This window comes from Coregonus clupeaformis, chromosome 13 (genome assembly GCF_020615455.1).
Source record: "Coregonus clupeaformis isolate EN_2021a chromosome 13, ASM2061545v1, whole genome shotgun sequence".
Classification (NCBI taxonomy): Eukaryota; Metazoa; Chordata; class Actinopteri; order Salmoniformes; family Salmonidae; genus Coregonus; species Coregonus clupeaformis.
This window is the reverse complement of record NC_059204.1, coordinates 43,495,823-43,521,983: the sequence shown is the minus strand read 5'-3', so window position 1 is coordinate 43,521,983 and position 26,161 is coordinate 43,495,823. Positions and strand designations below refer to the sequence as shown.

The 26,161-nt window shown below is 42.4% G+C and overlaps 1 protein-coding gene across 5 annotated transcripts; it reads right to left on the bottom strand.

The window, feature by feature from the left end:
• Positions 1–1,175: 1,175 nt before the first annotated feature.
• On the bottom strand, positions 1,176–25,858 carry LOC121579529 (voltage-gated potassium channel subunit beta-3). 5 transcript variants are annotated; one of them, XM_041894189.1, is made up of 14 exons: positions 25,120–25,858; positions 9,692–9,735; positions 9,530–9,567; positions 4,489–4,568; positions 4,277–4,321; positions 3,680–3,724; positions 3,516–3,559; positions 3,268–3,354; positions 2,995–3,080; positions 2,749–2,869; positions 2,443–2,537; positions 2,155–2,281; positions 1,852–1,940; positions 1,176–1,602 (listed from the first exon to the last, which is right to left on the bottom strand). In XM_041894189.1, exons 1-14 carry the CDS (start codon positions 25,398–25,400, stop codon positions 1,513–1,515), a joined length of 1,272 nt encoding a protein of 423 aa, XP_041750123.1. In that variant the 5' UTR covers positions 25,401–25,858; the 3' UTR covers positions 1,176–1,512. The 5 variants fall into 5 exon arrangements, with proteins under 5 accessions (XP_041750123.1, XP_041750124.1, XP_041750125.1 ...); XM_041894190.1 differs by having other exon boundaries at positions 2,155–2,275; XM_041894191.2 differs by lacking the exon at positions 25,120–25,858 and adding an exon at positions 18,150–19,713.
• Between the last annotated feature and the right edge of the window lie 303 nt (positions 25,859–26,161).

Below are 26,161 nucleotides of genomic sequence, written 5' to 3'. Positions count from 1 at the left end.
TCTTTTGCGTACAATATATCTCAGTATTTGTATTATTATTTTATACAGTCTTTTATGCTAATCTTTATCAAGGGTGCCAATCATTTCTCAATACAGACACACTTGACTTCACTCTGCTACCTCTCTCTGTCTGACTCATTCCCAGTGAGACTGAACACACAGAACATTATGGGGTGAACATTACACTTTGAAGACAGAGGAATTCTTAATGTAAAGGTTATGATTTGCATGTTCTGTGGCCTCATTTAAATGTTAAAAGAAAGCATCAAAAACACATTGAAAGACTGCTAGTTTACCACAGTGGGTTGTACCCTCTAAGGCTGAGGAAGAATGACCTACAGTATCTTTCATTAGGGGTTCCACTCTCCACAGTCTTTAGTGGATGAGTAAATAGGCTCTTCCAAACAAGCAGGAAAAGCCTTGGTTTTCATTGTCATTGACGCAGAAATGGTTTGATATGGAGGACAATACACACGTCACACAGACCCTGTCAGCGGGCTGCAGAGAGTAATTAAAGCAAAGCTCCAAGATGTGCCTGCCAGTGCAGAGCCTGGATCAGCCCATCCCACCTGCTAGTGCAAAAAGACTGCTTAGAGGGGCACTGCAAATCTACACAAACCACAAAAGCCATGCCACATTGTCTCTCTTAAAGGGACATGCACACAGTGTACACACAGAGAAGACACAAAGGAAGACACTGCTGTTAAAGGACACAGAGTGACGGGCCAGTCACATAAGGAGATGACAAGCCAGACACCCATGTGCTGCTAACCTTTGGCTCTCTGCTGGGTACTTAACATCATAGGGACTCACTAGCTGTGGAGAAAGAGTGTATGTCCTATGACAGCGCCGGTCACACAGTCAGTGGGAGAGTGCAGAGCTGTGTCTCAAGTTGCTTCATGGCATCAAAAAGTTCTCATCTTATTGACAACACTGTTGATAAAGTAGAGTGCAGTTTGCTTGACGATACTGAGCACCTCCTTCATTTAACTACCTCCATCTCTAACTTTGCCCTCATTGGTCTCTCTGGAAGACAGAAACCTAACGCTCCATGCTTTGGCCTCACATTGACATTTTTGTAATTTAGCAGACACTCTTATCCAGAGTGACTTACAGGATCAATTAGAGTTAAGTGCCTTGCTCAAGGGCACATCGACAGATTTTTCACCTAGTCAGCTCAGGGCTTCTAACCAGCGACCTTTCGGTTACTGGCCCAACACTCTTAACCGCTAGGCTACCTGCCTCACCCTCTGTTTGTGGACATTATCAGTCAGTGAGGGATCTGTAATATATATGATCTAATCTTTGTTTTTGCACATGAATTATTTTATTTTTTTCATACATGATACAATGCAATGCGCAGAATGGATATGCGCAAATACTGGAAGCACAATGTTGCTGAGGACATGCAAGTTGTTGATTACACTGGAGGGTGAAAGAGCGATGTTCCTCAATATCATCACCTTTTCTTCATCTTTCTCTGACTCTGTCCTTTACTCCATAATTTCCTCTTCATGCTCGCGACTCTTTCTTGGAGTGGGGCTTGTTTCCCAGGAGTGAGTCAATCTCAGCCACGGTCTGAGGAGTCATCTGTGAAATAAGCTGCAGGCATAACATGGCATGTCAGTTTAGGACTAGGCCAAAATGGTTTGGTGATTGCTTGCTTGTTTGCTTAATCTAAAATGGAATCTTAAGTGACATTAAAGATGCCTAAAAATACAGACTTTTTGTATTATCAATATTTTTACATTTCATGCTCATGACAATATCATTAGTTTGATGAGCTCTGATTGAGTGTTCACTGAAAAGTGTAAAATCAGAATGGTGTGATGTTGAGGGGAGGGTCGTTACCCTAAGGGCACCCAGGTTTTCCACCAGCTGGTCAGTATTGGAGACACCGAGCAGCACTGAGCTCACTCCCTCACTGCGCAGACACCAGGCTATAGGAGGACAGAGAAGAAGGAGACAGCTCAGAGATGGAGGCTGAGTTGATGTGGCAGATTGACGCTTTCTATTTAATTCTGTGTTTCAATTCTAAACAGTATGTTAGAGTGTCAGACAGAGACATTAGATAATAGAGATGGTCAAAAACAATTAACACATGCACACGCACAGACACGCACGCATGCACAGACACACACACACCATCCATACCAATGGCTAGCTGTGCGGCGGTGCATCCCAGTCTGTCGGCCATTAGGTGGAGCTCTTTGATCTTGGCCAGCTGCTTGCGTCCCTCCTCACTGTTGACACGCTCCTTCAGCCACTGGTAACCCTGCACCAATATTAGACAGAACGAACACAGAAATATTGAATTGTGTCATCCACGGTTGTAGGCCTACTGGACAAAAAGTGGGATAGCAACTAAAGAATTCCAATCAAGTAGAAAACACAGGAGAATATACACTAATTAATTAATTGTATTTTGTCTGGAGAACTCACTTTTATGTTAGCCCTGGAGATGTCAGGTACACCCTCACAATACTTCCCTGTGATCAGTCCACACGCAAGGGGAGACCAGGTCATTGCCCCTACACCTAGACAAGAGAGAGAGAGAGAGAGAGAGAGAGAGAGAGAGAGAGAGAGAGAGAGAGAGAGAGAGAGAGAGAGAGAGAGAGAGAGAGAGAGAACGAGAAAACGAGAGAACGAGAGAACGAGAGAACGATAATGTATTAAGAGTCCTCTGCAAGCAGCATTGTGAGGACATCTGGTGCTGTTCGCTGGACTGTGTGATTGTGGATGACTGACCTATCTTGTGGTAGAGTTCAGGGAGCTGCACCTCCACCTTGTCCCTCTTGAAGTAGTGATACTCAGCCTGCTCACATACAGGTGGGATCAGATTAAACTGACGCGCCACTGAGTACGCCTCCTGGTGGCAGGGAAACACAATAACAACATCACCACAGCGCACCAATGGCCTTATGTCATTGACTAAAAAGAGCAGGTGTTGACAGGAATGTATTAGGTAACAGGGACAGATAACAGGGGACTCACCATGATCTCCATGGGACTCCAGCGAGATGTGCCCCAGTACATTGCCATGCCCTGATTTATTACAAAGGTCATGGCCCGTACTATCTCTGCAAATGACATGAACCAACTCGTAATAAACATACTGTAATAACACAGCTGTTATATGCTTAGAATGTAAACATTAAGACACTTTTTCGAGTACATATTACACACCATAAAGGGTTGGGAGTGGAGCAGAAAACACATTTTCTTTGGAACAGATTGACAGTGAAGTAGAAGGTCTGTGTGACTGACCTTCCATTGGGCTGTTGACATCATTACGGTTGGCAAAGACGATGTCCACATAATCTAACTGGAGTCTGGACAGGGATCCTCTCAAACCTGCAATGTAATGGGCATCATCCTCATCATCCTCATCATCGTCATTATCCTCATCATCATCATTATCCTCATCATCCTCATTGTCATCCTCATCATCCTCATCATCCTCATCATCCTCATCATCATCATTGCCACTATATCCTAGGTTAATTTGATTCTACCTTCAATGATGTGCTTTCTGGAGAGTCCCCTTTCTGTCTCCGCCCTGTAGAGTGATGGAGTTCCAGTATAGTAAGGGGATAAATAGCAACAATACAGAGTCACTTTGCCAGAACAATGGAGAAATAATGACTTATATCTGGCATTTTCCCCCAAGGATACTTACTGCCCTCCCCAGTAGATCTTGGTTGTCACAACATAACTAGAACGCCTGCCAATGAAATGGGAGGAGAGGTTAGAGAGCACAAGAATGAAATAGAATGTGTCTTTTCACCACACAGTAACATGATGTCAACCACAGAGAAGCTTTTCACCACACAGTAACATGACGTCAACCACAGTGGAGCTTTTCACCACACAGTAACATGATGTCAACCACAGAGAAGCTTTTCACCACACAGTAACATGACGTCAACCACAGAGGAGCTTTTCACCACACAGTAACATGATGTCAACCACAGAGAAGCTTTTCACCACACAGTAACATGATGTCAACCACAGAGAAGCTTTTCACCACACAGTAACATGATGTCAACCACAGAGAAGCTAGAAGCATTTGAAAAAAGGCCAAGCAGTGATAAAACATTATCAGAAAATTTACAATAATCAATTTATTCAAACAATCTATGTTAAAAACCATTTCTGTCTGTTCTTATGAAATGTGAAAAGCAAAGTCCATAGAAAAATATTTATGATTTAATATAATTAGACAGAGAGCTATTCATATGCAGATGAGTCACATTAGAAATATGAGTAATTTCACCTCCATCCTTTCTTCTTCATGATGTTCCCTAGGGTGATTTCAGCCCTGTGGAGAGAAGACGTGATGGAATAAAAATATGAACAAAAGGGAATAAACAGTGGGGAGACTGAACGATGGACAGAAAGAGAGGGAGTGATAGACAGAGGCAGGCAGTGTATATAGACAAAGAGAAGGAATAGAAGAGAGCAGTGGAGGATGGTGTAAAAGCTGACCTGCCGGAGGCATACACCTCTGCTGTGTCAAAGAGGTTCACCCCTGCATCATAGGCAATGGTCATCAGGTTCTCAGCCATCTGAGGGGACAGAGAGCGAGAGAGAGTGAGACAGAGAAACTGAGGGAGAGACAGACAGACAGAGACTGAGAGAAAGACTGGGACTGAGAATGAGAGGGAGAGAGAGAGAGAGAGAGAGAGAGAGAGAGAGAGAGAGAGAGAGAGAGAGAGAGAGAGAGAGAGAGAGAGAGAGAGAGAGAGAGAGAGAGAGAGAGAGAGAGAGAGAGAGAGAGAGAGAGAGAGAGAGAGAGAGAGAGAGAGAGAGAGAGAGAGAGAGAGAGAGAGACTTTACCACACTTCATCAAAGAAATTGGAAAAACAGACATTGTCATCCTACAAGAAACATGGTTAAGAGGAGACGGAACCACTGGTTGCCCTCTATGTTACAGAGAGCTGGTAGTCCCATCCACCAAACTACCAGGTGTGAAACAGGGAAGAGATTCAGGGGGTATACTAATTTCTTATACAGCAGACCTAACCCACTATATTAAATTAATCGAAACAGGAACATTTGACATCTGGCTAGAAATGTACAAGAAAATGATATCTCCCAAAAAAAGTCCTCCTGTGTGCTACCTATATCACCCCACTAGAATCCCCATACTTTAATGAAGACAGCTTCTCCATCCTAAACGTGCAGATCAATCATTTCCAGACCAGTGGAGGCTCCTCAGAGGAGGAAGGGGAGGACCATCCTCCTCAGTGAGTTTCATCAAAATAAAAATGGTAAAACCTTTACAAAGATACCTTTTTTAGATAAAACTATACTAAATATATTCACTAATAATTGATTAAAACACACTATTTTGCAATTAAGGTCTACAGTATCCTCATCAGCACTCTGTAGGGTAGCACCATGGTGTAGTCGGAGGACAGCTAGCTTCCATCCTCCTCTGTGTACATTGACTTCAATACAAAACCTTGGAGGCTCATGGTTCTCACCCCCTTCCATAGAGTTACACAGTAATTATGACAACTTCCGGAGGACGTCCTCCAACCTATCAGAGCAGGTGAACTGACATGTTGTCCACCCAGCATGAACTGACATGTTGTCCACCCAATCAAAGGATCAGAGAATGAATCTAGTACTGAAAGCATAAGCTACAGCTAGCTAGCACTGCAGTGCATAACATTTGGTGAGTAGTTGACTCAAAGAGAGAGAAAGACAATAATTGAACAGTTTTGAACAAAATAATTTATTCCAAAATGAAGGAGAAGCAAGAGAGATTTCGTAAAAAAATAATAATTTCAGTTTCACTGCTAGCAAATGCAGCTAGCTACTTTAGCCAAACAGAGGGGTGCTATGTTAGCTAGCTGGCTATGACTATCCCACACAACACTGGAACTATTCCAAGTCAAGGTAAGCTTTTTGTTTTACTAATTTTTTGCCACCGGGGCCCACTGGTGTAAGTGCTAAACTGCTTACTGACTGTACACTGTAAATTTACTGCATGATTGTAACAGGTTTACTACAGCTGACATGTTGTGCATTGAAGTCCACAAGCGAAGGGAAGAGGTGAGAGGAGGGGAGAGCATAAAAGGAAGGAATACAACATGGCTGCTATGAAAGTGAACCGTGTTTACGTGTGATCAGGGGTGCATTCATTCTGCCGATTCTGTAGAACAACATTTCTTAAATGTAAGCAAATGGAACGGAACAAATAGGAACTCTCGTTTACAACTGTTGGACTAATGATTACACTCTAGATCAGCTAGATGCAGGCAAGGGTGTGCAAGGCGGTATTGAATGTGTCACTGTCAATTTTTCTCTCGACCTGTGTGCACCTACGTTGTAAACTTTCATTCATAGGCTAGGTTGTAGCAACCTCATGATGGGTATAGGGAAAATTTGAGAATCATGTAGTAGCCTAAAACTATCGCTGTTACATTGAAGTTGGTGAATGGAAAATGAATGACAGTCATCCAATATGTTGTAATAGAAATAAGGCCATGCTCATGAAAAGTAGAAATTGTCCTCCCTCATCTTAAACAGCACCGACCGCCACTGTTCCAGACCCAGGGACATGTACTAGTCTTTGGCAACCTAAACGCCAGAACTGGACAAGAACCCAACACCCTTAGCACATAGGGGGACAAACACCTACCTGGAGGTGACAGCATTTCCTCTCCAATATGCCCCGCTTTACACAACTATGACAAAACAACCAACAAAAAACGGGTCACAACTCCTGCAGCTCTGTCGCATGCTGGGTCTGTACATAGACAATGGTAGGCTTCGAGGGGACTCCTACAGTATGTACACCTACAGCTCATCCCTTGGTAGCAGTACTGTAGACTACTTTATCACTGACCTCAACCCAGAGTCTCTCAGATCACAGCAAAATCACAGCCTTCCTGAACAGAGCAATACTCAATCATGAGGCATCAAAGCTGAACAAACTGCATACTATTAAGAAATGCTATGATGGAAGGAAAGTAGTGTGGAAACCTACCAGAAAACAATTAGCCAAAAACAAATTAAATCTCCTTTAGACAACTTCCTGGACAAAACATTTCACTGCAATATTGAAGATGTAAACTTGCCAGTACAAAGCCTAAATAGTATATTTGACCTCTCAGCTTCCCTATCAAATCTAGAAATGTTAACCAGACAACCTAAAAATGTTTACAACAATGACAAATGGTTTGATGAAGAATGCAAAAACCTAAGAAAGGAATTGAGGAACCTATCCAACCAAAAACACAGAGACCCAGAAAACCTGAACCTACGCCTTCACTATGGTGAAACACTAAAACAGTACAGAAATACACAGAGAAAAAAGAAAGAACAGCACTTCAGAAATCAGCTCAATGTAATTGAAGAATCCATAGAATCTAACCACTTCTGGGAAAATTGGAACACATTAAACGAACAACAACATGAAGAGCTATCTATCCAAAACGGAGATGTATGGGTAAACCACTTCTCCAATCTTTTTGGCTCTATGACAAAGAACAAACAGCAAAAACATATACACTACCGTTCAAAAGTTTGGGGTCACTTAGAAATGTCCTTGTTTTCGAAAGAAAAGCAAATTTTTTGTCCATTAAAATAACATCAAATTGATCAGAAATACAGTGTAGACATTGTTAATGTTGTAAATGGCTATTGTAGCTGGAAACTGATGCTTTTTAATGGAATATCTACATAGGCGTACAGAGGCCCATTATCAGCAACCATCAGTCCTGTGTTCCATTGGCACGTTGGTGTTTGCTAATCCATGTTTATCATTTTAAAAGGCTAATTGATCATTAGAAAACCCGTTTGCAATTATGATAGCACAGCTGAAAACTGTTGTGCTGATTAAAGAAGCAATAAAACTGGCCTTCTTGAGACTAGTTGAGTATCTGGAGCATCAGCAATTGTGGGTTTGATTACAGGCTCAAAATGGCCAGAAACAAATAACTTTCTTCTGAAACTCGTCAGTCTATTCTTGTTCTGAGAAATGAAGGCTATTCCATGCGAGAAATTGCCAAGAAACTGAAGATCTCGTACAATGCTGTGTACTACTCCCTTCACAGAATAGCGCAAACTGGCTCTAACCAGAATAGAAAGAGGAGTGGGAGGCCCCGGTGCACAACTGAGCAAGAGGACAAATACATTAGAGTGTCTAGTTTGAGAAACAGCCGCCTCACAGGTCCTCAACTGGCAGCTTCATTAAATAGTACCAGCAAAACACCAGTCTCAACGTCAACAGTGAAGAGGCGACTCCGGGATGCTGACCTTCTAGGCAGAGTTGCAAAGAAAAAGCCATATCTCAGACTGGCCAATAAAAATAAAAGATTAAGATGGGCAGTCTGAGATATGGCTTTTTCTTTGAAACTCTGCCAAGGTCAGCATCACAAACACAAACAGACCCCTCAGAGCACCAGGACAGCAACAAAATTAGACCCAACCAAATCATGACAAAACAAAAAGATAATTACTTGACACATTGGAAAGAATCAACAAAAAAACAGAGCAAACTGGAATATTATTTGTCCCTATACAGAGAGTACACAGTAGCAGAATACCTGACCACTGTGACTGACCCAAAATTAAGAAAATACTTGACTATGTACAGACTCAGTGAGCATCGCCTTGCTATTGAGAGAGGCCGCCATTGGCAGACCTGGCTCTCAAGAGAAGACAGGCTATGTGCCCACTGCCCACAAAATGAGGTGGAAACCGAGCTGCACTTCCTAACTTCCTGCCAACTGTATGACCATATCAGAGACACATATTTCCCTCAGATTACACAGACTCACAAAGAATTTGATAAACTCCCCTATCTATTAGGTGAAATACCACAGTGTGCCACCACAGCAGCAAGATTTGTGACCTGTCGCCACAAGAAAAGGGCAACCAGTGGAGCACAAACACCATTGTAAATACAACCTATATTTATCAGTTTATTTATTTTCCCTTTCATACATAGCCAATTATATAACATTTTAAATGTCTATATTCTTTTAAAAAGATTGTGAGTATAATGTTTACTGTTAATTTTGGATTGTTTATTTCCCTAGTTTATTTCCTGTCTATTTCACTTGCTTTGGCAATGTAAACATATCTTTCCCATGCCAATAAAGCCCTTTGAATTGAATTGAGAGAGAGAGAGAGAGAGAGAGAGAGAGAGAGAGAGAGAGAGTGTGAGAGAGAGAGAGAGAGAGAGAGAGAGAGTGTGAGAGAGAGAGAGAGAGAGAGAGAGAGAGAGAGAGAGAGAGAGAGAGAGAGAGAGAGAGAAAGAGAGAGACAAAGAGAGAGAGAGAGAGAGAGAGAGAGAGAGAGAGACAAAGAGAGAGAGAGAGAGAGAGAGAGAGAGAGAGACAAAGAGAGAGAGAGAGAGAGAGAGAGAGAGAGAGAGAGAGAGAGAGAGAGAGAGAGAGAGAGAGAGAGAGAGAGAGAGAGAGAGAGAGAGAGAGAGAGAGACTAACAGTTGCACCCTCAGATTGGGTTAAACATTGTGTCCCAAATCATTGTTACATAATACAAAACTCACCTCGTCAGAGATCTGCGATCCAAATGTCACCCAGGTGCCTACCGTCAGACAGACAGAGAGACAGACACAGACATACGGAGAGAGACAGAGAGAATCAGTTCTGTTACATTGCTCAGGGAGTCTCTAATGCATATTGTTCTGGTCCATTTGTTTTGTACTCACCCAGCCCCAAGCAGGACACACGCAGACCAGACTTCCCTAAGTTCCTGAGACAGAGAAAGACAGCGGTCGGGAAGAGAAAATAAGAGGTGTGAACATTTCTTAGGGACATGACAAAGATGTACTGAATGTACTGAATACCGTCACCCCAAAAGCTACCTACATTTGGACTTCTAGTGCTTCCAGCACAGTATGCACATTCACAGAAGTTAGTTTCCTAAATTACAAGGGTCAATGCCTACACCTCTCCACTACATTTTACAACACAATCTGCAGATACACATTCTGAATAACCTTGGGTAAGGCCAATACATTTCTTTTTTTATCTGCTTGGCAATCTGGATAAGTAAGGGTATTATCGCCATTGCCTGAGTGCCCAGACAGCCACTGTTGAACAGTTGACCTTTACCCTTCTCACATCAACAGTTCAGTGTAATATAGTGTATAGGCTATAACAATGGGAGGGCACTGGGTGGTTTAGCCCTACGCCAGATGAAGCTGTATATACTCTGCATATATAAGTAATAACATGGGGCGGATTGAAATGGTTTATGTGGTTGGAGAGCCCAATGCTGGGCCTGCCACATCTGATTTTCCAGACAGCTGACTGTTGAAGGGGAGGATAGAAGTGGGATCAGAGAGCTGCAGTGAGTTCTGGTCATTCAAGCGTGTTCCAATGGAAATTCTGCGGGTTTCATCCTTGCACTCCTCCTCTCCTCCACGCATGCTCTCCTCCATTCTAATTAGCAGAGGAGCCAGCTGGAGAGGCAGCAGAACTGCAGCGGAACTCATTGCTACTCGCCATCTTTTCATCTCCAGCGCCTCTGCCTGTCTGCCTGCCTGCCTGCGTCCGCCACAAATAGCCTGATGGAAAGAGACAGACCGTCAGAGCGTTTAGATCCAGGCGGACGGGCGCTGCTGTATTTTCCCTGCTCTTTTTTTATTTGCCCAGCCAGCTATTTTTAGAATTGTTCATATGTATGCATTTGTGTACGTAAATACAGTACAGACATACGTGTTTTGTGTGTTTGTGTGTCAGTCACATGTACTTGTGACTGAAATGGTGCATGATCCTGTATGTGCAGGAGAGGATGGAGCACTTTATAAGAAATTGCATGAGTCATTCTTTATCCCCCACAAACCAGCCTCTGGGCAAAACACACCAACTCTCACTTTCAATACTGACAGGGATTCAAATCACAGCATACTGACCACATCAATGTAGATAACTACAAAAAATAGTTTTCACCACTCCCACCCACATAAAAAAAGACTATTGTTTACTATTGAGTAGTAAACTGTAGTATTACTATAGTGTTTTTGTAGTGTAGTGTATTAGCGGACATTAGTAGTATTTTCCATAGTTGTTTTTTGGCGGATATTACTGTAGTTTACTGTAGTATTTACTATAGTGTTTTTTGCTGATATTATTTAAAAAACTAAACTGTAGTATTTACTGTAGTGTTTTTGCAGATATTACTGTAGTATTTACTATAATGTTTTTGTTTAATTCTCTTTGACATAGAAGTGTGGGCTTTCTCCTTGAGGAAACCTACTGTAAAATTAATAACATAGCACATTTTCCATAACCTGTATTCTAAAGTATACTACAGTTTACAGTGAGGGAAAAAAGTATTTGATCCCCTGCTGATTTTGTACGTTTGCCCACTGACAAAGAAATAATCAGTCTATAATTTTAATGGTAGGTTTATTTGAACAGTGAGAGACAGAATAACAACAACAAAAATCCAGAAAAACGCATGTCAAAAATGTTATAAATTGATTTGCATTTTAATGAGGGAAATAAGTATTTGACCCCTCTGCAAAACATGACTTAGTACTTGGTGGCAAAACCCTTGTTGGCAATCACAGAGGTCAGACGTTTCTTGTAGTTGGCCACCAGGTTTGCACACATCTCAGGAGGGATTTTGTCCTACTCCTCTTTGCAGATCTTCTTCAAGTCATTAAGGTTTCGAGGCTGATGTTTGGCAACTCGAACCTTCAGCTTCCTCCACAGATTTTCTATGGGATTTAGGTCTGGAGACTGGCTAGGCCACTCCAGGACCTTAATGTGCTTCTTCTTGAGCCACTCCTTTGTTGCCTTGGCCGTGTGTTTTGGGTCATTGTCATGCTGGAATACCCATCCACGACCCATTTTCAATGCCCTGGCTGAGGGAAGGAGGTTCTCACCCAAGATTTGACGGTACATGGCCCCGTCCATAGTTCCTTTGATGCGGTGAAGTTGTCCTGTCCCCTTAGCAGAAAAACACCCCCAAAGCATAATGTTTCCACCTCCATGTTTTACAGTGGGGATGGTGTTCTTGGGGTCATAGGCAACATTCCTCCTCCTCCAAACACGGCGAGTTGAGTTGATGCCAAAGAGCTCCATTTTGGTCTCATCTGACCACAACACTTTCACCCAGTTCTCCTCTGAATAATTCAGATGTTCATTGGCAAACTTCAGACGGCCCTGTATATGTGCTTTCTTGAGCAGGGGGATCTTGCGGGCGCTGCAGGATTTCAGTCCTTTACGGCGTAGTGTGTTACCAATTGTTTTCTTGGTGACTATGGTCCCAGCTGCCTTGAGATCATTGACAAGATCCTCCCGTGTAGTTCTGGGCTGATTCCTCACCATTCTCATGATCATTGCAACTCCACGAGGTGAGATCTTGCATGGAGCCCCAGGCCGAGGGAGATTGACAGTTATTTTGTGTTTCTTCCATTTGCGAATAATCGCACCAACTGTTGTCACCTTCTCACCAAGCTGCTTGGCGATGGTCTTGTAGCCCATTCCAGCCTTGTGTAGGTCTACAATCTTGTCACTGACATCCTTGGAGAGCTCTTTGGTCTTGGCCATGGTGGAGAGTTTGGAATCTGAATGATTGATTGCTTCTGTGGACAGGTGTCTTTTATACAGATAACAAGCTGAGATTAGGAGCACTCCCTTTAAGAGTGTGCTCCTAATCTCAGCTCGTTACCTGTATAAAAGACACCTGGGAGCCCGAAATCTTTCTGATTGAGAGGGGGTCAAATACTTATTTCCCTCATTAAAATGCAAATGAATGTATAAAATTTTTGACATGGGTTTTTCTGGATTCTTTTGTTGTTATTCTGTCTCTCACTGTTCAAATAAACCTACCATTAAAATGATAGACTGATAATTTCTTTGTCAGTGGGCAAACGTACAAAATCAGCAGGAGATCAAATACTTTTTTCCCTCACTGTACTTCCGTTTACTACAGAATTCTATAGTAAGTACTACACATGATCGAGGGATACTACAGTGTGTAGTATAGTATTCAACCTTTTGTTGCCCAGGGACTCCTTCCCAGGAAAACGTTAGCCCCCCCCAAAATTGCCACATGTCTTGTCTTATCATCAGGTGAATGATAATGGCAAGGAGAAGTAATCAACATTTTAAAATGAAGGGCCTCCCGAGTGACGCAGTGGTCGAAGGTACTGCATCGCATGAGGCGTCACTACAGACCTGGGTTTGATCCCGGGCTGTGTCGCAGCCGGCTGCGACCGGGAGACCAATGAGGCGGTACACAATTGGCCCAGCGTCGTTCGGGTTAGGGAGGGTTTGGCCAGTCAGGATGTCCTTGTCCCATTGCGCTCTAGCGACTCCTGTTGTGGGCCAGGCGCATGCACGCTGACATGGTCGCCAGTTGTACGGTGTTTCCTCTGACACATTGGTGCGGCTGGCTTCCGGGTTCAGCGAGCAGTGTGTCAAGACGCAGTGCGGCTTGGCAGGGTCGTGTTTCGTAGGATGCATGGCTCTCGACCTTTGCCTCTCCCGAATCCGTACGGGAATTGCAGCGATGGGACAAGACTGTAACTACCAATTGGATATCACGAAAAAGGGGCATAAAGTTAAAAATAAAAATCAACATTTTTAAATGAATAGATTTTGTAGATAGTGTTTCATTATTTTGACCTCCTGACATTAGAGTGTAAACTCTAAAAGGTAACTCCAAACACATTTTTGCTATGAGCAGCTGTTTAGCTGGTTAAACAAAGGTTAGCCATGTGTTGGCATAAAATTATGTCCAAGTCAATAAAGCTTACTAGCAGTCAGCGGCACTTGCCGCACTGGTAGCCTATTCGCGGATGGTTTTTCAAAGCCTATGTCAGATACTCCAGTTAGTGTAATTGGCTAAAATGAGTGTAATTTGCTCAATATTAGGAGTTAAGAAATAAAGTTTATGTAATTAAAAATAATATATTTTCCTCTTTTCTACTGCAGGTATGTAAATACAACATTTTTTATTATGTTATTGCTAGCACATAAAAACATAAAAATTACAACAAAAAAATTGTCAATTTTTTAAAATGTAATATCAATATATTTTCGTGGACCCCCTGCAGTACCTCCGTTGACCTCTAGGGTTGGACCCCCTGATGAATACCCTTGTTCTACAGTATCCTACAAAAGTCTATAGTAAGTAGTAGACATGATCGAGGGATACTACAGTGTGTAGTATAGTATTCTACAGTATACTACACAATTATATAGTAAGTACTACACGTGATCGAGGGATACTACAGTGTATAGTATAGTACTACACTACAGTTTACTACAGAATTCTATAGTAAATACTGTAGTATACTATAGTATTTTTTTCATGTGGGCATAGTAGCTTATGTCTATAGATCAATATGCTTGCCTAATTTCTTTGGAGAACATAAACTGAAGCTGAAGCCTTTAGCGTAAATCATGCATCGATGTCACTTCGAGAGTTGAAATCAAGTTAGGATCTGGCCCTGAGACAGTCAGAGAGACAAACACACAAACAGAGGGGAATGTAGGATTAGAGCTGCCTCTGGTAGATATGTAACATGCACTTCTTTTGGGTTCTGGTTGATTATGATGGCGCGTCACTGTCACTGTAAGTATGTTTGACAACTGCCCCCCTCCCCCTATGCAGTGCTGCAATCCGCAGAGCTGCTGTCTGTCAGTCTGTGGGAGACTATATGAACACATATATGTGCACGCTCACTCACTCACACACACACACACACACACGCACCAGAAACAAAGAAGCATAAGAACACACAAAACATACACAAAGAAACATACAGTACACAAACATAAACTCCCATAGCCTACTTACATGTGAGCTGTCTGGTTGCTGGTCTGTGTGCTCATATGAATATTCACGCTTGATGAGCAAATGCACACAAATCTACGGTACATACTGAACAGTCATGCATGCATGCACTCATGCAGAGTGAACACACACAGAGGCACAGATGCTTTCTGTTCCTACAGTAAGTTCTCATCTATTTTCTCTGGGTTCTCATCTATTTTCTCTCCTGCCATAAATCATGGAGCCATGCTAGGTGATTATAGGGACCTGGCCATCACTACACAAGCACACCAAAAGCACACAGGTTGGTCTGTTATAGTAAAGTCAGCGTTATAGTCTTTGCTGACGCCTACAGTTAGGTTTCACCTGAGACAAGCAGAGGAGAGAGATATACAGTACAGATGGTTCCCACATGAAAACATACTATAGTACTATGGTATAAATACTATAGTATTCACTGTTGTGTTTTTGCTGACTTTATTGTAGTATTCTCTGTAGTGTTTTTGCAGACTAAAGTCTGAAAAAACACTCCAGTGAATACTGTAGTATTTACTGTAGTATACTGTAGCATACTGTAGTATTTATACTTAACTGTAGTATAAATACTTAAAGTCCGCAAAAACACTACAGTGAATACTAAACTGTAGTATTTACTGTAGTGTTTTTGTGGACAATAATGTACTGTGATATTTACTAGTGCCTTTTTTTCGGATAATACTGTAGTATTTACAATAGTATTCTACAGTATACTACAATATTCTATAGTAAGTACTACACATGATCGATGGATACTACAGTGTGTAGTATAGTATTCTACAGTTTACTATAGAATTCTATAGTAAGGACTGTAGTATTCTATAGTAAACTGTAGTATATTTTTAAAATGTGGATTCAGTGCAAGTGCACAGCTCCTCAGGGCGATGGTTTCTTCCAAATACAGCTGTGGCAAATTGTCACAATACAGACACACACTGAGCATGCTGTTCACTGAGGCAAAACACACACATGTACGCACGTGCGCGCACATACAAACCAACGATGACAATAACACACATATAGGCACTAGCATGCATGCTCACAGGCACATGCCCTCTGCCCTACTACCACAAATACACCCTCTACTCTACTCCCAACAACTTCTACTAACAACCTTAACGTCATCAATAACCCTGTTCTTCTGTCACTCTTCCATTAGTGGCTCTTCTAATCTTGGACTCTCTCACACAACTGGAACATACAACAAGACAGAGGAGTTTCATCCCAAACTGGAAAGACATAATATGCTAATATACATGTACATACTGTATTACTTAAGCAGCACCCAAAGGAGTGCTTTAACACATGAAGACGCATCACACAACACAAAAGAAACATGCCCTTACATACTAAGGCATGCATAGTCTTTTACAACCGACATTCTATTTGAAAACCAATATTAAACACGCACACACATTGACATTTTAGTCCTTTAGCAGACGCTCTTATCCAGAGCGACTTATAGGAGCAATTAGGGTTAAGGGCCTTGCTCAAGGGCACATCGGCAGATTTTTCACCTAGTTGGCTTGGGATTTGAACCAGGGACCTTTTGGTTACTGGCCCAATGCTCTTAACTGCTAGGCTACACATAACAGCTTCTCCCGGCTCCTGTGCAGAGAATGCTGCAATGCACCGCAAGTGTTGACTAAGAAGAGGAGAGGAAGGGAGTGTAAGAGGGAAAAAGAGAGAGGGGAGACAGATGAAGGGAGGGGTAGAATGGTGGCGTGAGGGGAGAGAGATTACAGGGAGAGAGAGAGAAATGGAGAGACTTAGAGAGGAGACAGGAAGACAGGAGTGAGACTGAAAGAGGGAGAGAGGGAGTGAGAGACAACATTATAGAGAGAAAGCAAACGAGAGAGAGACAGACAGACAGTTAATGGGAGTGGTGGCCAGTGTTACTTTGCGACCTGCCAAAGAGGAGTCCCTCTCAGCTCTGATGAATGATCTGGCTAATGCGTTGGAATATGCAATTAGGGATCATGCAGAGAAAAGGGAGGAGGGAGGAAGTGAGTTCTCTAACCTCCACCTCCACCCCCCTTTCTCAGCTGTTTCCTCAGAGTGGATGACGACATGCAGAACAAGAAGACTCACATAGTCAACACAGGGGAGCTCACTCCAATCACTATCATCACTATCTGCTGTTTTCCTTAGGAGAACTGAAATGAGCATTGTAGATATTTGTGTGTGGTAACGTCATGTTATGATGGTGGGGACAGCAGGCTGAATTTGGGGATGAGTACTCCGGCAGAGGGAGTCTGATAAGGACCAGGGATGTCTGCTGCACTAGGCACTACACACTAGGCACTACACACTAGGCACTACACACTATGCATTAGGCACTAGACACTAGGCACTAGGCACTATGCCATGGCCTTATGGGCTGCGTTCTCATTTCAAAACAAACCCAATGACAGAAACCCACTAATCAGGTTGGTATTCCCCATCCAATTATATCAATATACAGTATGCACAAATTACATAAACCACTATGTCCTGGCATCCCATTTCCTCCTCTGCCTCATTCCCTATTTAAATGGCCTCTTAAATAAAAACCTAATTGAGTGAAGAGAATGGTGTCACGATTGAGCTAAGGGGCATTTCCATCGCCCATCCAGAATAATAGGGTGGGACAGTGGATTGGGAAAGATACTTTCCTCTGACGTAGGCAGCTTTCAATCTGATAAAGACTATTCAATTCTATTACGTTCCATCTTATTCTGGAACGGCTAAAAAGGATGACAGATCTGTCTGTCTGCTGTATTTCAATATCACAATATGTGACATTGAAACAGTCCCATTGTTGTTCTTATCTGGTGATGCTAATCCTATAAAATGAGCATATAGTACTTACTTTCCACAATAACGTTCACAGCTGGATAAATTCTATGCTTATAAATGCTCAGGAAACCAGCAAAATATAATGAGGCTGTTGTGATTTCACACAATTGCTTACACACACATGTAAAAATAGACATGATGTGATCCTAACGTAGTTGTTCACCGTCCACTACAACTCAGGTGTTAATTGAAATGCAGCTGGCTGTCTGAGAGGCCCTTCATGGTAAGTGGAAATAGGGTAACCTGAGCTGCTGTCATGTTCCAGAGAGAGGGCTGTGTCTGAGTCCTTCATCATAATGATCCATCATTTAAGCAGAGGTCAATGAGACTTCATCGCTCTTCAGACACAACATGAAAACCAAACTGAAACTCTCATTCGCTCATTGAATCAGATACCCTCTCAATCTGTCTGTGCCACCTCTGTTGGCGTGCCCTTTCACTCTCCACCCCAAATATTCAGCAACCCTCTCCGTACCCCTCCCTCCCCCCGTGCTCACCTGTATTTCATACTGCTGTGGCGCCCTATGGCCTCCTTCATGTGGGCATGGCCTTGGGGAACTGGGCGGGACCCCGACTGCTCCCTGGGCTTGGCTGAGCCATGGGTGTTATAGTTGCCATTACCCCCTTGGCTGCTCCCTCCACCACCTCCTCCACTGCCTCCCCCAGGGGGTGGCGCGGTGCGAAGGCCACATAGTCGGTCCTCACTGCGGCTCTTCAGGTTGTGCTCAGTGCAGGCGAAAGAAACCTGCATAGTGATCACTGCCTAGTCTCTGGTTCACTAAACTGGCCCCTGGAGAGGCTCTTTGGGATGCTGCTTAGGGTCAGACACCAAAATACTAATGTCTGCAAAAATGCTGCTACAACTTCAAGCTGCTTTGGTAGAATGTAGATGTTCTAGAGTGATGATGTCCCTGTCCAGACAAATGCCCAAACAGGGAAGGTTTGTATTTTCTGGCCAGATCCACAGGCGCCGGCAAGAATCCGGCAAGAATCCAGGCCCTAACCTGGCACGCAGAGTCAGCGTCTGGTCTGTCTCCGACTCGCCTCTCCTGTCTGGTGTTGCATCCCACACGGAGCTCCTCAGAGTTTTCTCAGTCTCAAAAGGTTTCTAGTGAGAACATTCCTCCCATTATCAGTGGGGAGCTGGTATACAGTGTGGTCCTTGGCTCGGAGTCGGAGGCTAATCAAGGGGCGCAGTTCCACGGGCTGGGGTAGGCTACCTCTCCAACCGCGCTCTCCACTGCACGGGAGCGCAACAGATTCCTCACTTAAAATAAGCCGACAGATTTGCCTAGTCTTGCAGAGACATCCGGAAAGATCCTGGAGGCGAGGAAGATGCTTGCTATATGTTTTTGCTACAGCTTGATAGGTAGGGTGGTAAAGCATTCATCAGCTTGCTTGTCTCCTCTTCAGCTACAAACTGAGGTTAGTCTATTGTTGTCGAGCCCAGCTAGAGCCCCGGAGTGCGGCGCAACAACGACATGAGCTATAGGCATTTTTCTCGCACCTTGGGTCGCCTTGCATATTTCGTCGCAAATAAAACGAATATAAACCGGGGACGTGCCACATCCACATGCACAGGCTCACAGAATTCAACACGCGCTAAAACACCATTGTCTTCGCATGCACACGTCCAATTTATTTCCTATATCTAACACAGTGCCCAGCCTCACGCAACAACATCGAACTAACGCAGAAAAAGCAACATCAGCACCCCCAAATCGCGTGCTAATTTCATCCACTTTGAATATTGTCAATATCATAACTGCTATAATCTCTGTCGGATATCCGTCAGGCTATACATTTCCCTCATCAAAAAAACGATCCACATAGCATAAGGTTACCATTTCACAGCATAATTAATGGGTAACATTGAGATTATCTAATCAAATGCATAAAGCGATGCCACTATGTCCTTGCGTCCAGCTGTTTAATTTGAGCTGTTGATGATGATGGCTAATTCTCTTCAGAATTATAATTCCAATCCCTGGCTCTCATTGCTCCCAAAGTGTTAATCACGACACAGGCAAAATCGATGATTGCGAGTGGCGCCTCTCTCTCTCTCTCTCTCTCTCTCTCTCTCTCTCTCTCTCTCTCTCTCTCTCTCTCTCTCTCTCTCTGTGTGTATTGCGTGCACATTAAACAGAATGGGTGCTTTCTAACACATGCATATAACATACATTAATCTGCATGAAACTATATCACAATTCAGGGGGAAAAATCGCATGAAGAAAATCTAAAATCCCTTTCACTGGTGCATATGCGTACACATCGATAAACCTGGACCGCACTGGCAGCCTTAAATTCGATACACTATATCCACACACATGCAGGTCTGTTAAAGGCCACCCCCTTTATTACATAAATCCTACTGACACTCAAGCATATTGATGATGATTCCCCCTCCCCCTATTTTTCATGGTATCTCTCTGTCTCTGTCACCCTCTCTTGCTCACTCCTGCTTTCCCATTCCACCACCCTATACTAAAACACAGGCATGCAGTCGACGGATCTCTTAATTACCTCCACAGTTTATGAGGAAGTGGTACTGTATATTATGCAGCCTAATACTTTTGGCCGATATGAGTGAATGGTGGGGGTGGGGATGTACAGTACAATAAGTGAATGGTGGTGACAGCTCTCATTCTGCCTAATTGGCTTTTGAAGGAATCATGACATAAGTCATCAGGTATATGGGTAAAAGGGCCAGATGGCTTGCTGGTGTGCTGTGGGAGACCAAAACATATAAATGATTCTAAAAGCAAACCTAAAGCATTGATATTTTTGTTGTGAATCTGAGTGTTCCACAAACTCATCAATATTAATACATACACAGACTATGTGAGATTTACTCACATTTAGCTCATGAAATAAAATGTGCCATCATAATATCCCATAAGAATAACATTGAATATACATTCATATACAGTTGTGTGAAATACATTCTTCTTCTTCTTCTTCTTCTTCATCTTCTTCTTCTTCTTCACTGCTCAATTGCGTTTGCAGAATCGTGTATAATAACATCATTGTAAAGTTGTTGTGCATGGGAGTGCATGCAGGTGGCCCTTTGGCATTGCTTGCAAATGAGCAAATGTCCCCAAACTACAGGGATGAACCCATGTTCTGTCGATAACACCGGACAACTGTCTATGAGTGCACAGAGACCAGTGCGAACCAATCACACAGGGATAGCTCGGCTCAGCGAGCCAATCAATGAGCAGTGCATCTGTGCAGTGAGAGGATATAATCTGTTAATTGCTCAGAGATGAGGGTAAAGTCCAAAGTAACCAGATGCATGAATGTAACCTGCTAATATACTAGAGAGCTATCTCAGCGCCAAGAAACTGTAATTGATTCATACAGCCTCTCATAGCTGAAAAGACTGATAACTTGTGTTACTTTTCCAGGATATGGTTCTGCACAATGACATATTACATCATATTGTGGAATCTTTTAGCAGGAGATGAGATTACATGATGATGTGTAACTATAGAATGGATATGAATAACAAATAAAGAATACATATGCATTGGAGAGTTAGGATTATAAGTAAAGGTCTGCTTTTTTTCCACGCCTTTTTTTGGTGTGCTGCAGAGTGTTTGATGTAGCCTATTGGGTGTTTCAGGACCAGTGGTTATGTGAGGGTTACATTGGGAAAGCATCTGTACTAATTTCAGCACCATGGCCAGATCTCTATTCAACTGCGGATTAGGGATGTTACAAATGTAAAAAAATAAAAAATAAAAAATAAAGGGTTAGGGTTACATTCTAACATTTAAAGTTTTTTAAAAAATCATAAAATGAAGTGAATTCACAATTCAGATATGGCTATGCGACCGCTAGGGGGCAATGCAGTTACCACAGCCACAAAGTCATAAAGCCCGCCTGGTCTATTTCTAGAATTTCTCTTCAAATGATTTAAAACCTAAACTTAACCACACTGCTAACCTCATGCCTAACCGTAACCTTAAATTAAGACCAAAAGGATAATCTTTGTTTTCATTAATTTTTACGATTGGCCTATAGCCAATTTTGACTTTGTGGCTGTGGGAACTAGTGAAAACCGAGCGCACAGAAAAGTAGCCTAAATTGATAGTTATTTCAAAACGTCTAAAACCATGAATAGAGAGAGACTGTCAACGAATACAGCAAAAAGCTGCTGTTTTTATGAGTGAGTTAATGTTGAAGTTTTTATTCAGCACTGTCAACACTTTTTATTCAACACTTTTAGAAGCCATGAAAAGCGCTTCTCCATTCGCGCTGCAACCAGCAATGCCGCTTCAATGAATGAGTAGCAAAGTGTATCCAGTGGTGTAAAGTACTTAAGTAAAAAATACTTGAAAGTACTATTTAAGTAGTTTTTTGGGGTATCTGTACTTTACTTTACTATTTATATTTTTGACAACCTTTACTTTTACTTCATTACATTCCTAAAGAAAAGTATGTACTTTTTACTCCATACATTTTCCCTGACACCCAAAAGTACTCGTTACATTTTAAATGCTTAGCAGGACAGGAAAATGGTCTAATTCACACACTTATCAAGAGAACAACCCGTGTTCTCCCTACTGCCTCTGATCTGGCGGACTCACTTACCTCGCTATCAGTAAATTAAAAAAAGAAAGACAATGGTGCCTTCTGGTTTGCTTAATATAATAATGCAGTGTGACTCGAGTTTCGCCATCAACTTTGTGGCTGTGGTAACTAGTGGAAACCTTACCAGACGGCGCTCACCTTACTGCTGTCCCAAACCCTCTTAGCAGTGATGGTATTAATGCCGTTTTAGGTTCTCTGTTGTGTGCCTCTCCTCCATGTTCTCAGTTGTCAGTACGTACTTCATGTCCCACTTCTCATCAATGTGATGGCTCATTGGAGTATGACAGCGTGTTCATAGCCTTCCAACAATCTGTTGTTAACGCCAGGTATGGTGTTTGAGAGCTCGCGCATTGTACTTGCAGAGCAATCATTGTACAATTTCTCGATAAGGGGCGTCACAGTTGTTCAACATGACATCTTATAGTCTGGTTCTAGATATGCCATTAGGGTAGGTGTTCCCAAACTTTTTTGGCCCACGACCCAATTTTGTTATCTGAAAATTCACGCGACCCCAAGCATGTGAAAAAAAAAGTAATTAACAGCCAAATGTTTAGTTTTTTAATTGGGGCTATGGCAGTCAATTGTAAAACATTCTAACAGTATTTCTGATTGTATTCTCAACTCACCATCATATACTTTTAAAGTGGGGCTATGATAGTCAATTGCGAATTAGTCTGACATAATTTCTCATATCTCACCACCACTAATGAGATTGGTGTGCTTGATGCATGTCGCGTCAGAGGTCTCAAAGTCAGGGGCGTGGTCGACAGTGCGCACCTCATCTCTCCTGTCACATCGAACCTGGATCGATATTTGTTTTTAATGCAGACAAGAGCACTGAATCAGCGTACCATGAGTTTTAATGCTCGGAGGGAGACGGCACAGTATTCCCTTTGAGTCAGGAACCAAAACTCCTCCATAGTGACCCGTGAATGAGTTGTCTGCAGCATTCGGTCACATGACAGCTCAATCAGCTGTTCGATTTCACTTACCTGCATGTCAACTGAGCCTGGATCACAGTCAAACGGATTTCGCTGATTCTGTCACTCATCTGTCTAATTTTTTTTGCATTTCCCCTGCATGCTTGCGTTCAGTTCGTTCAGTTTCCCATATATGTACACTATCAGTCAAAAGTTTGGACACACCTACTCATTACAGGTTTTTCTTAATGTTTTACTATTTTCTACATTGTAGAATAATAGTGAAGACATCAAAACTATGAAATAACACATATGGAATCATGTAGTAACCAAAAAAGTGTTAAACAAATCAAAATATATTTTATATTTGAGATTCTTCAAATAGCCACCCTTTGCCTTGATGACAGCTTTGCACACTCTTGGCATTCTCTCAACCAGCTTCACCTGGAATGCTTTTCCAACAGTCTTGAAGGAGTTCCCACATATGCTGAGCACTTGTTGGCTGCTTTTCCTTCCCACATGGGGTCGCGACCCTTAGTTTGGGAATTAGGATACCAAATCAGCATTCAGGATTAGATCCACCCGTTGTATAATGGCTACATATCAACTGCAATCATTTCTGTAATCAGCTCAGATTTTCTTACTCCATCCCTGATTGCATTGCTGCCATCAACGGTTTGGGTCTCACGGGTGCCACCCTTTCAGCATTGCACCTGTACTGCCACTGTAGCTCAATTCCATCTAGCAAAGTTTGCATTTCATCACCTTCTCATTTAACTTCTCAAAGTATTGCCATACAGGACTTTGCTGTTGTCGCTTTCCTGTCTCACTGCCATTTTTCCAGGTGTTAACGACAATTACATGCGGAGCGCTTTATATCTGTGGCAAATAATTTGAAAGATGCATATCTCCTCCTACTAACGTTACAGCATTGTTGCATTAGGTACTTGTTTAATTTAAAATTGTCCCTTTATGATGACGATTGGTACCTGTTACTAGTAGTTTTGTGATAACTGTACTGTGATTTAAATGTGGAGAAAAAAAAAGGTTTTCGGTTAGGGAGTTTTTCTAAACGTTAATGATCCCAATGTCGTTTAAATGCCCTGTCAATCTGAGGGTCATAGGTTAGAAATGGGTAGTTGTTGGGTAAAAAGAGGATGACAGGGAATGTGACAGGCGGCTCACATCCTATTAACACTGACAAGATTAGACTGTCAGGCACAAACATACATTTTTACAGCCAGACATATTCTTCATACAACCATATTTTACACCATCTGTGTGGTCTCTAGTGGGGGAAATGTGTAACTGCAAGGTGACCATTTTTCAAAAGCAGCAGATCTGTCACCATCTTTTAGGTCATACAAATCATCTCCTAGTGATGATAAACACCTGGGTTCTGGAATAGAAAAACAACACACACAACAACAATAGGCCATTCAAAGTGACAACTCCATGCCCAAAATGCAATTTTAAAACAGTTTGCCAGTGGATTATCCACAGATGGCAGGAGTAATGAGGGCAGACTGTGCCCCTCTCTGTCTCACTCCCAAAGCCTGATGTTTGATTTGTCTCAACCCACACCCTACGCCCTGCCACCCTCTCTCTTATAAGAACATAATCCCATCTCCTCTCTCTTTCTCAGAATTCATTTGATTCTGTGTGTGTGAAATCAGAACGTTTCCACTGCACTAAGACATCAGATTTAAAACACATTTCTAAAGAAATCTATTCTCATAGTTAACGGATTGATTGAATCTGTCAATGTGATGAGAAGATATATTCCTTCTTTAGACTACATTTTTTTTAGAAAGTGCACTCCTAAATTAGGACAGGACATACAAGGTGTTAAAAGGAGATGACAATGTTTTGTACCATTAAACATGTGAATATGTATCACTCAATTCAGTGAGAGTGGGGCTACACTCTCTCTTTCTTCTTTCTCTCTCACCTGTATATCATGGCAGTGCGTTCAGCCTCACAGTCAGTCAGGGAGATTGCACATTCTCTGAGGTACAGCTCCAGTCTGCGTTTCTCCACCAGCCTGTTGGCAGCCTCCAGGATCTGGGTGGCCAGTTCTGACTCACTCCTCTGCTGGGCTCTCCTGGACCCTCTCTTTGCCGTTGTGCCCCCAGCGGAGGACGAAGATTTGGGCTTCTTGCTGATGCCATACAGGTCCTCCACCGAGAACTTCCCTCCCTTACCACCGCCACCTTTGCCTCCAGCAAACATGACTGATAAAAGTATTTTGACTGAAGTGAAACTGACTTAGCAGATCTGACTTTCTTACTTGTTACCTACGAGTCCCCTTTCTTTTGCATTTATGTGACCAAAAAGTAGACTGGATACTGAATCCTTTATGAGGCAGACGTGTTATTAATGCAAAGAATAACGTCAAAAAGTTTGTATGCAAACCAGTGTCACTGTTACAGATTTGATCCTTCACATGCAAGGTTTATTCAAGTAATATATGTGATGAAGAGTTTCAAAATCTATCTTGAAAACAGAATCACACACAAAAAAAGTATTCACTGGTCCTGCTGATTCAAACACCTGTAAAACGTCAACAAGTCTTGATTTCTCTTTTCTGATGTCTTAATCCAGAATCCAGCTAAATAAATCCTAAAGTGACAACAACATCCAAACACTGGGAAAACAGATCCAAGAGAGATGGACTGATGAGCATTGCTTCTTTTGCTGAAGATGGACAGAAACAGCAATCTGAATCTCTCTCTCTCTTTATCTCCCGCTCAGATGAGGGACAGAGGGGGATTTATGTTGAAGCCCCACCAGCTTACATTTGCCCAGATTAGAAGGAGACCCGGATGAAAGAAAAATAAGTGAGGACCAGAAGACAGGGAGACCAAACCCCTCTACTTACACATCAATCAGCTGTAGTAACATTATGGGGTCAAATCTGGATCTTTATCTCCCGCTCCATGGGGATTACAGCCATGTCAATAGCAGCTCAGCCAAGGATTCTAGAGATCTGC

Bases quoted from the DNA above. Each gene is read 5' to 3' on its own strand.
- LOC121579529 (XM_041894189.1), bottom strand. From the start codon at position 25,400: ATGTTTGCTGGAGGCAAAGGTGGCGGTGGTAAGGGAGGGAAGTTCTCG. The intron at 9,568-9,691 runs GTGAGTACAAAA...GTCTGACGGTAG, and splicing joins TGTGTCCTGCTTGGGGCTGG to GCACCTGGGTGACATTTGGA. The intron at 3,725-4,276 runs GTGAAATTACTC...TTTCATTGGCAG, and splicing joins ATGAAGAAGAAAGGATGGAG to GCGTTCTAGTTATGTTGTGA.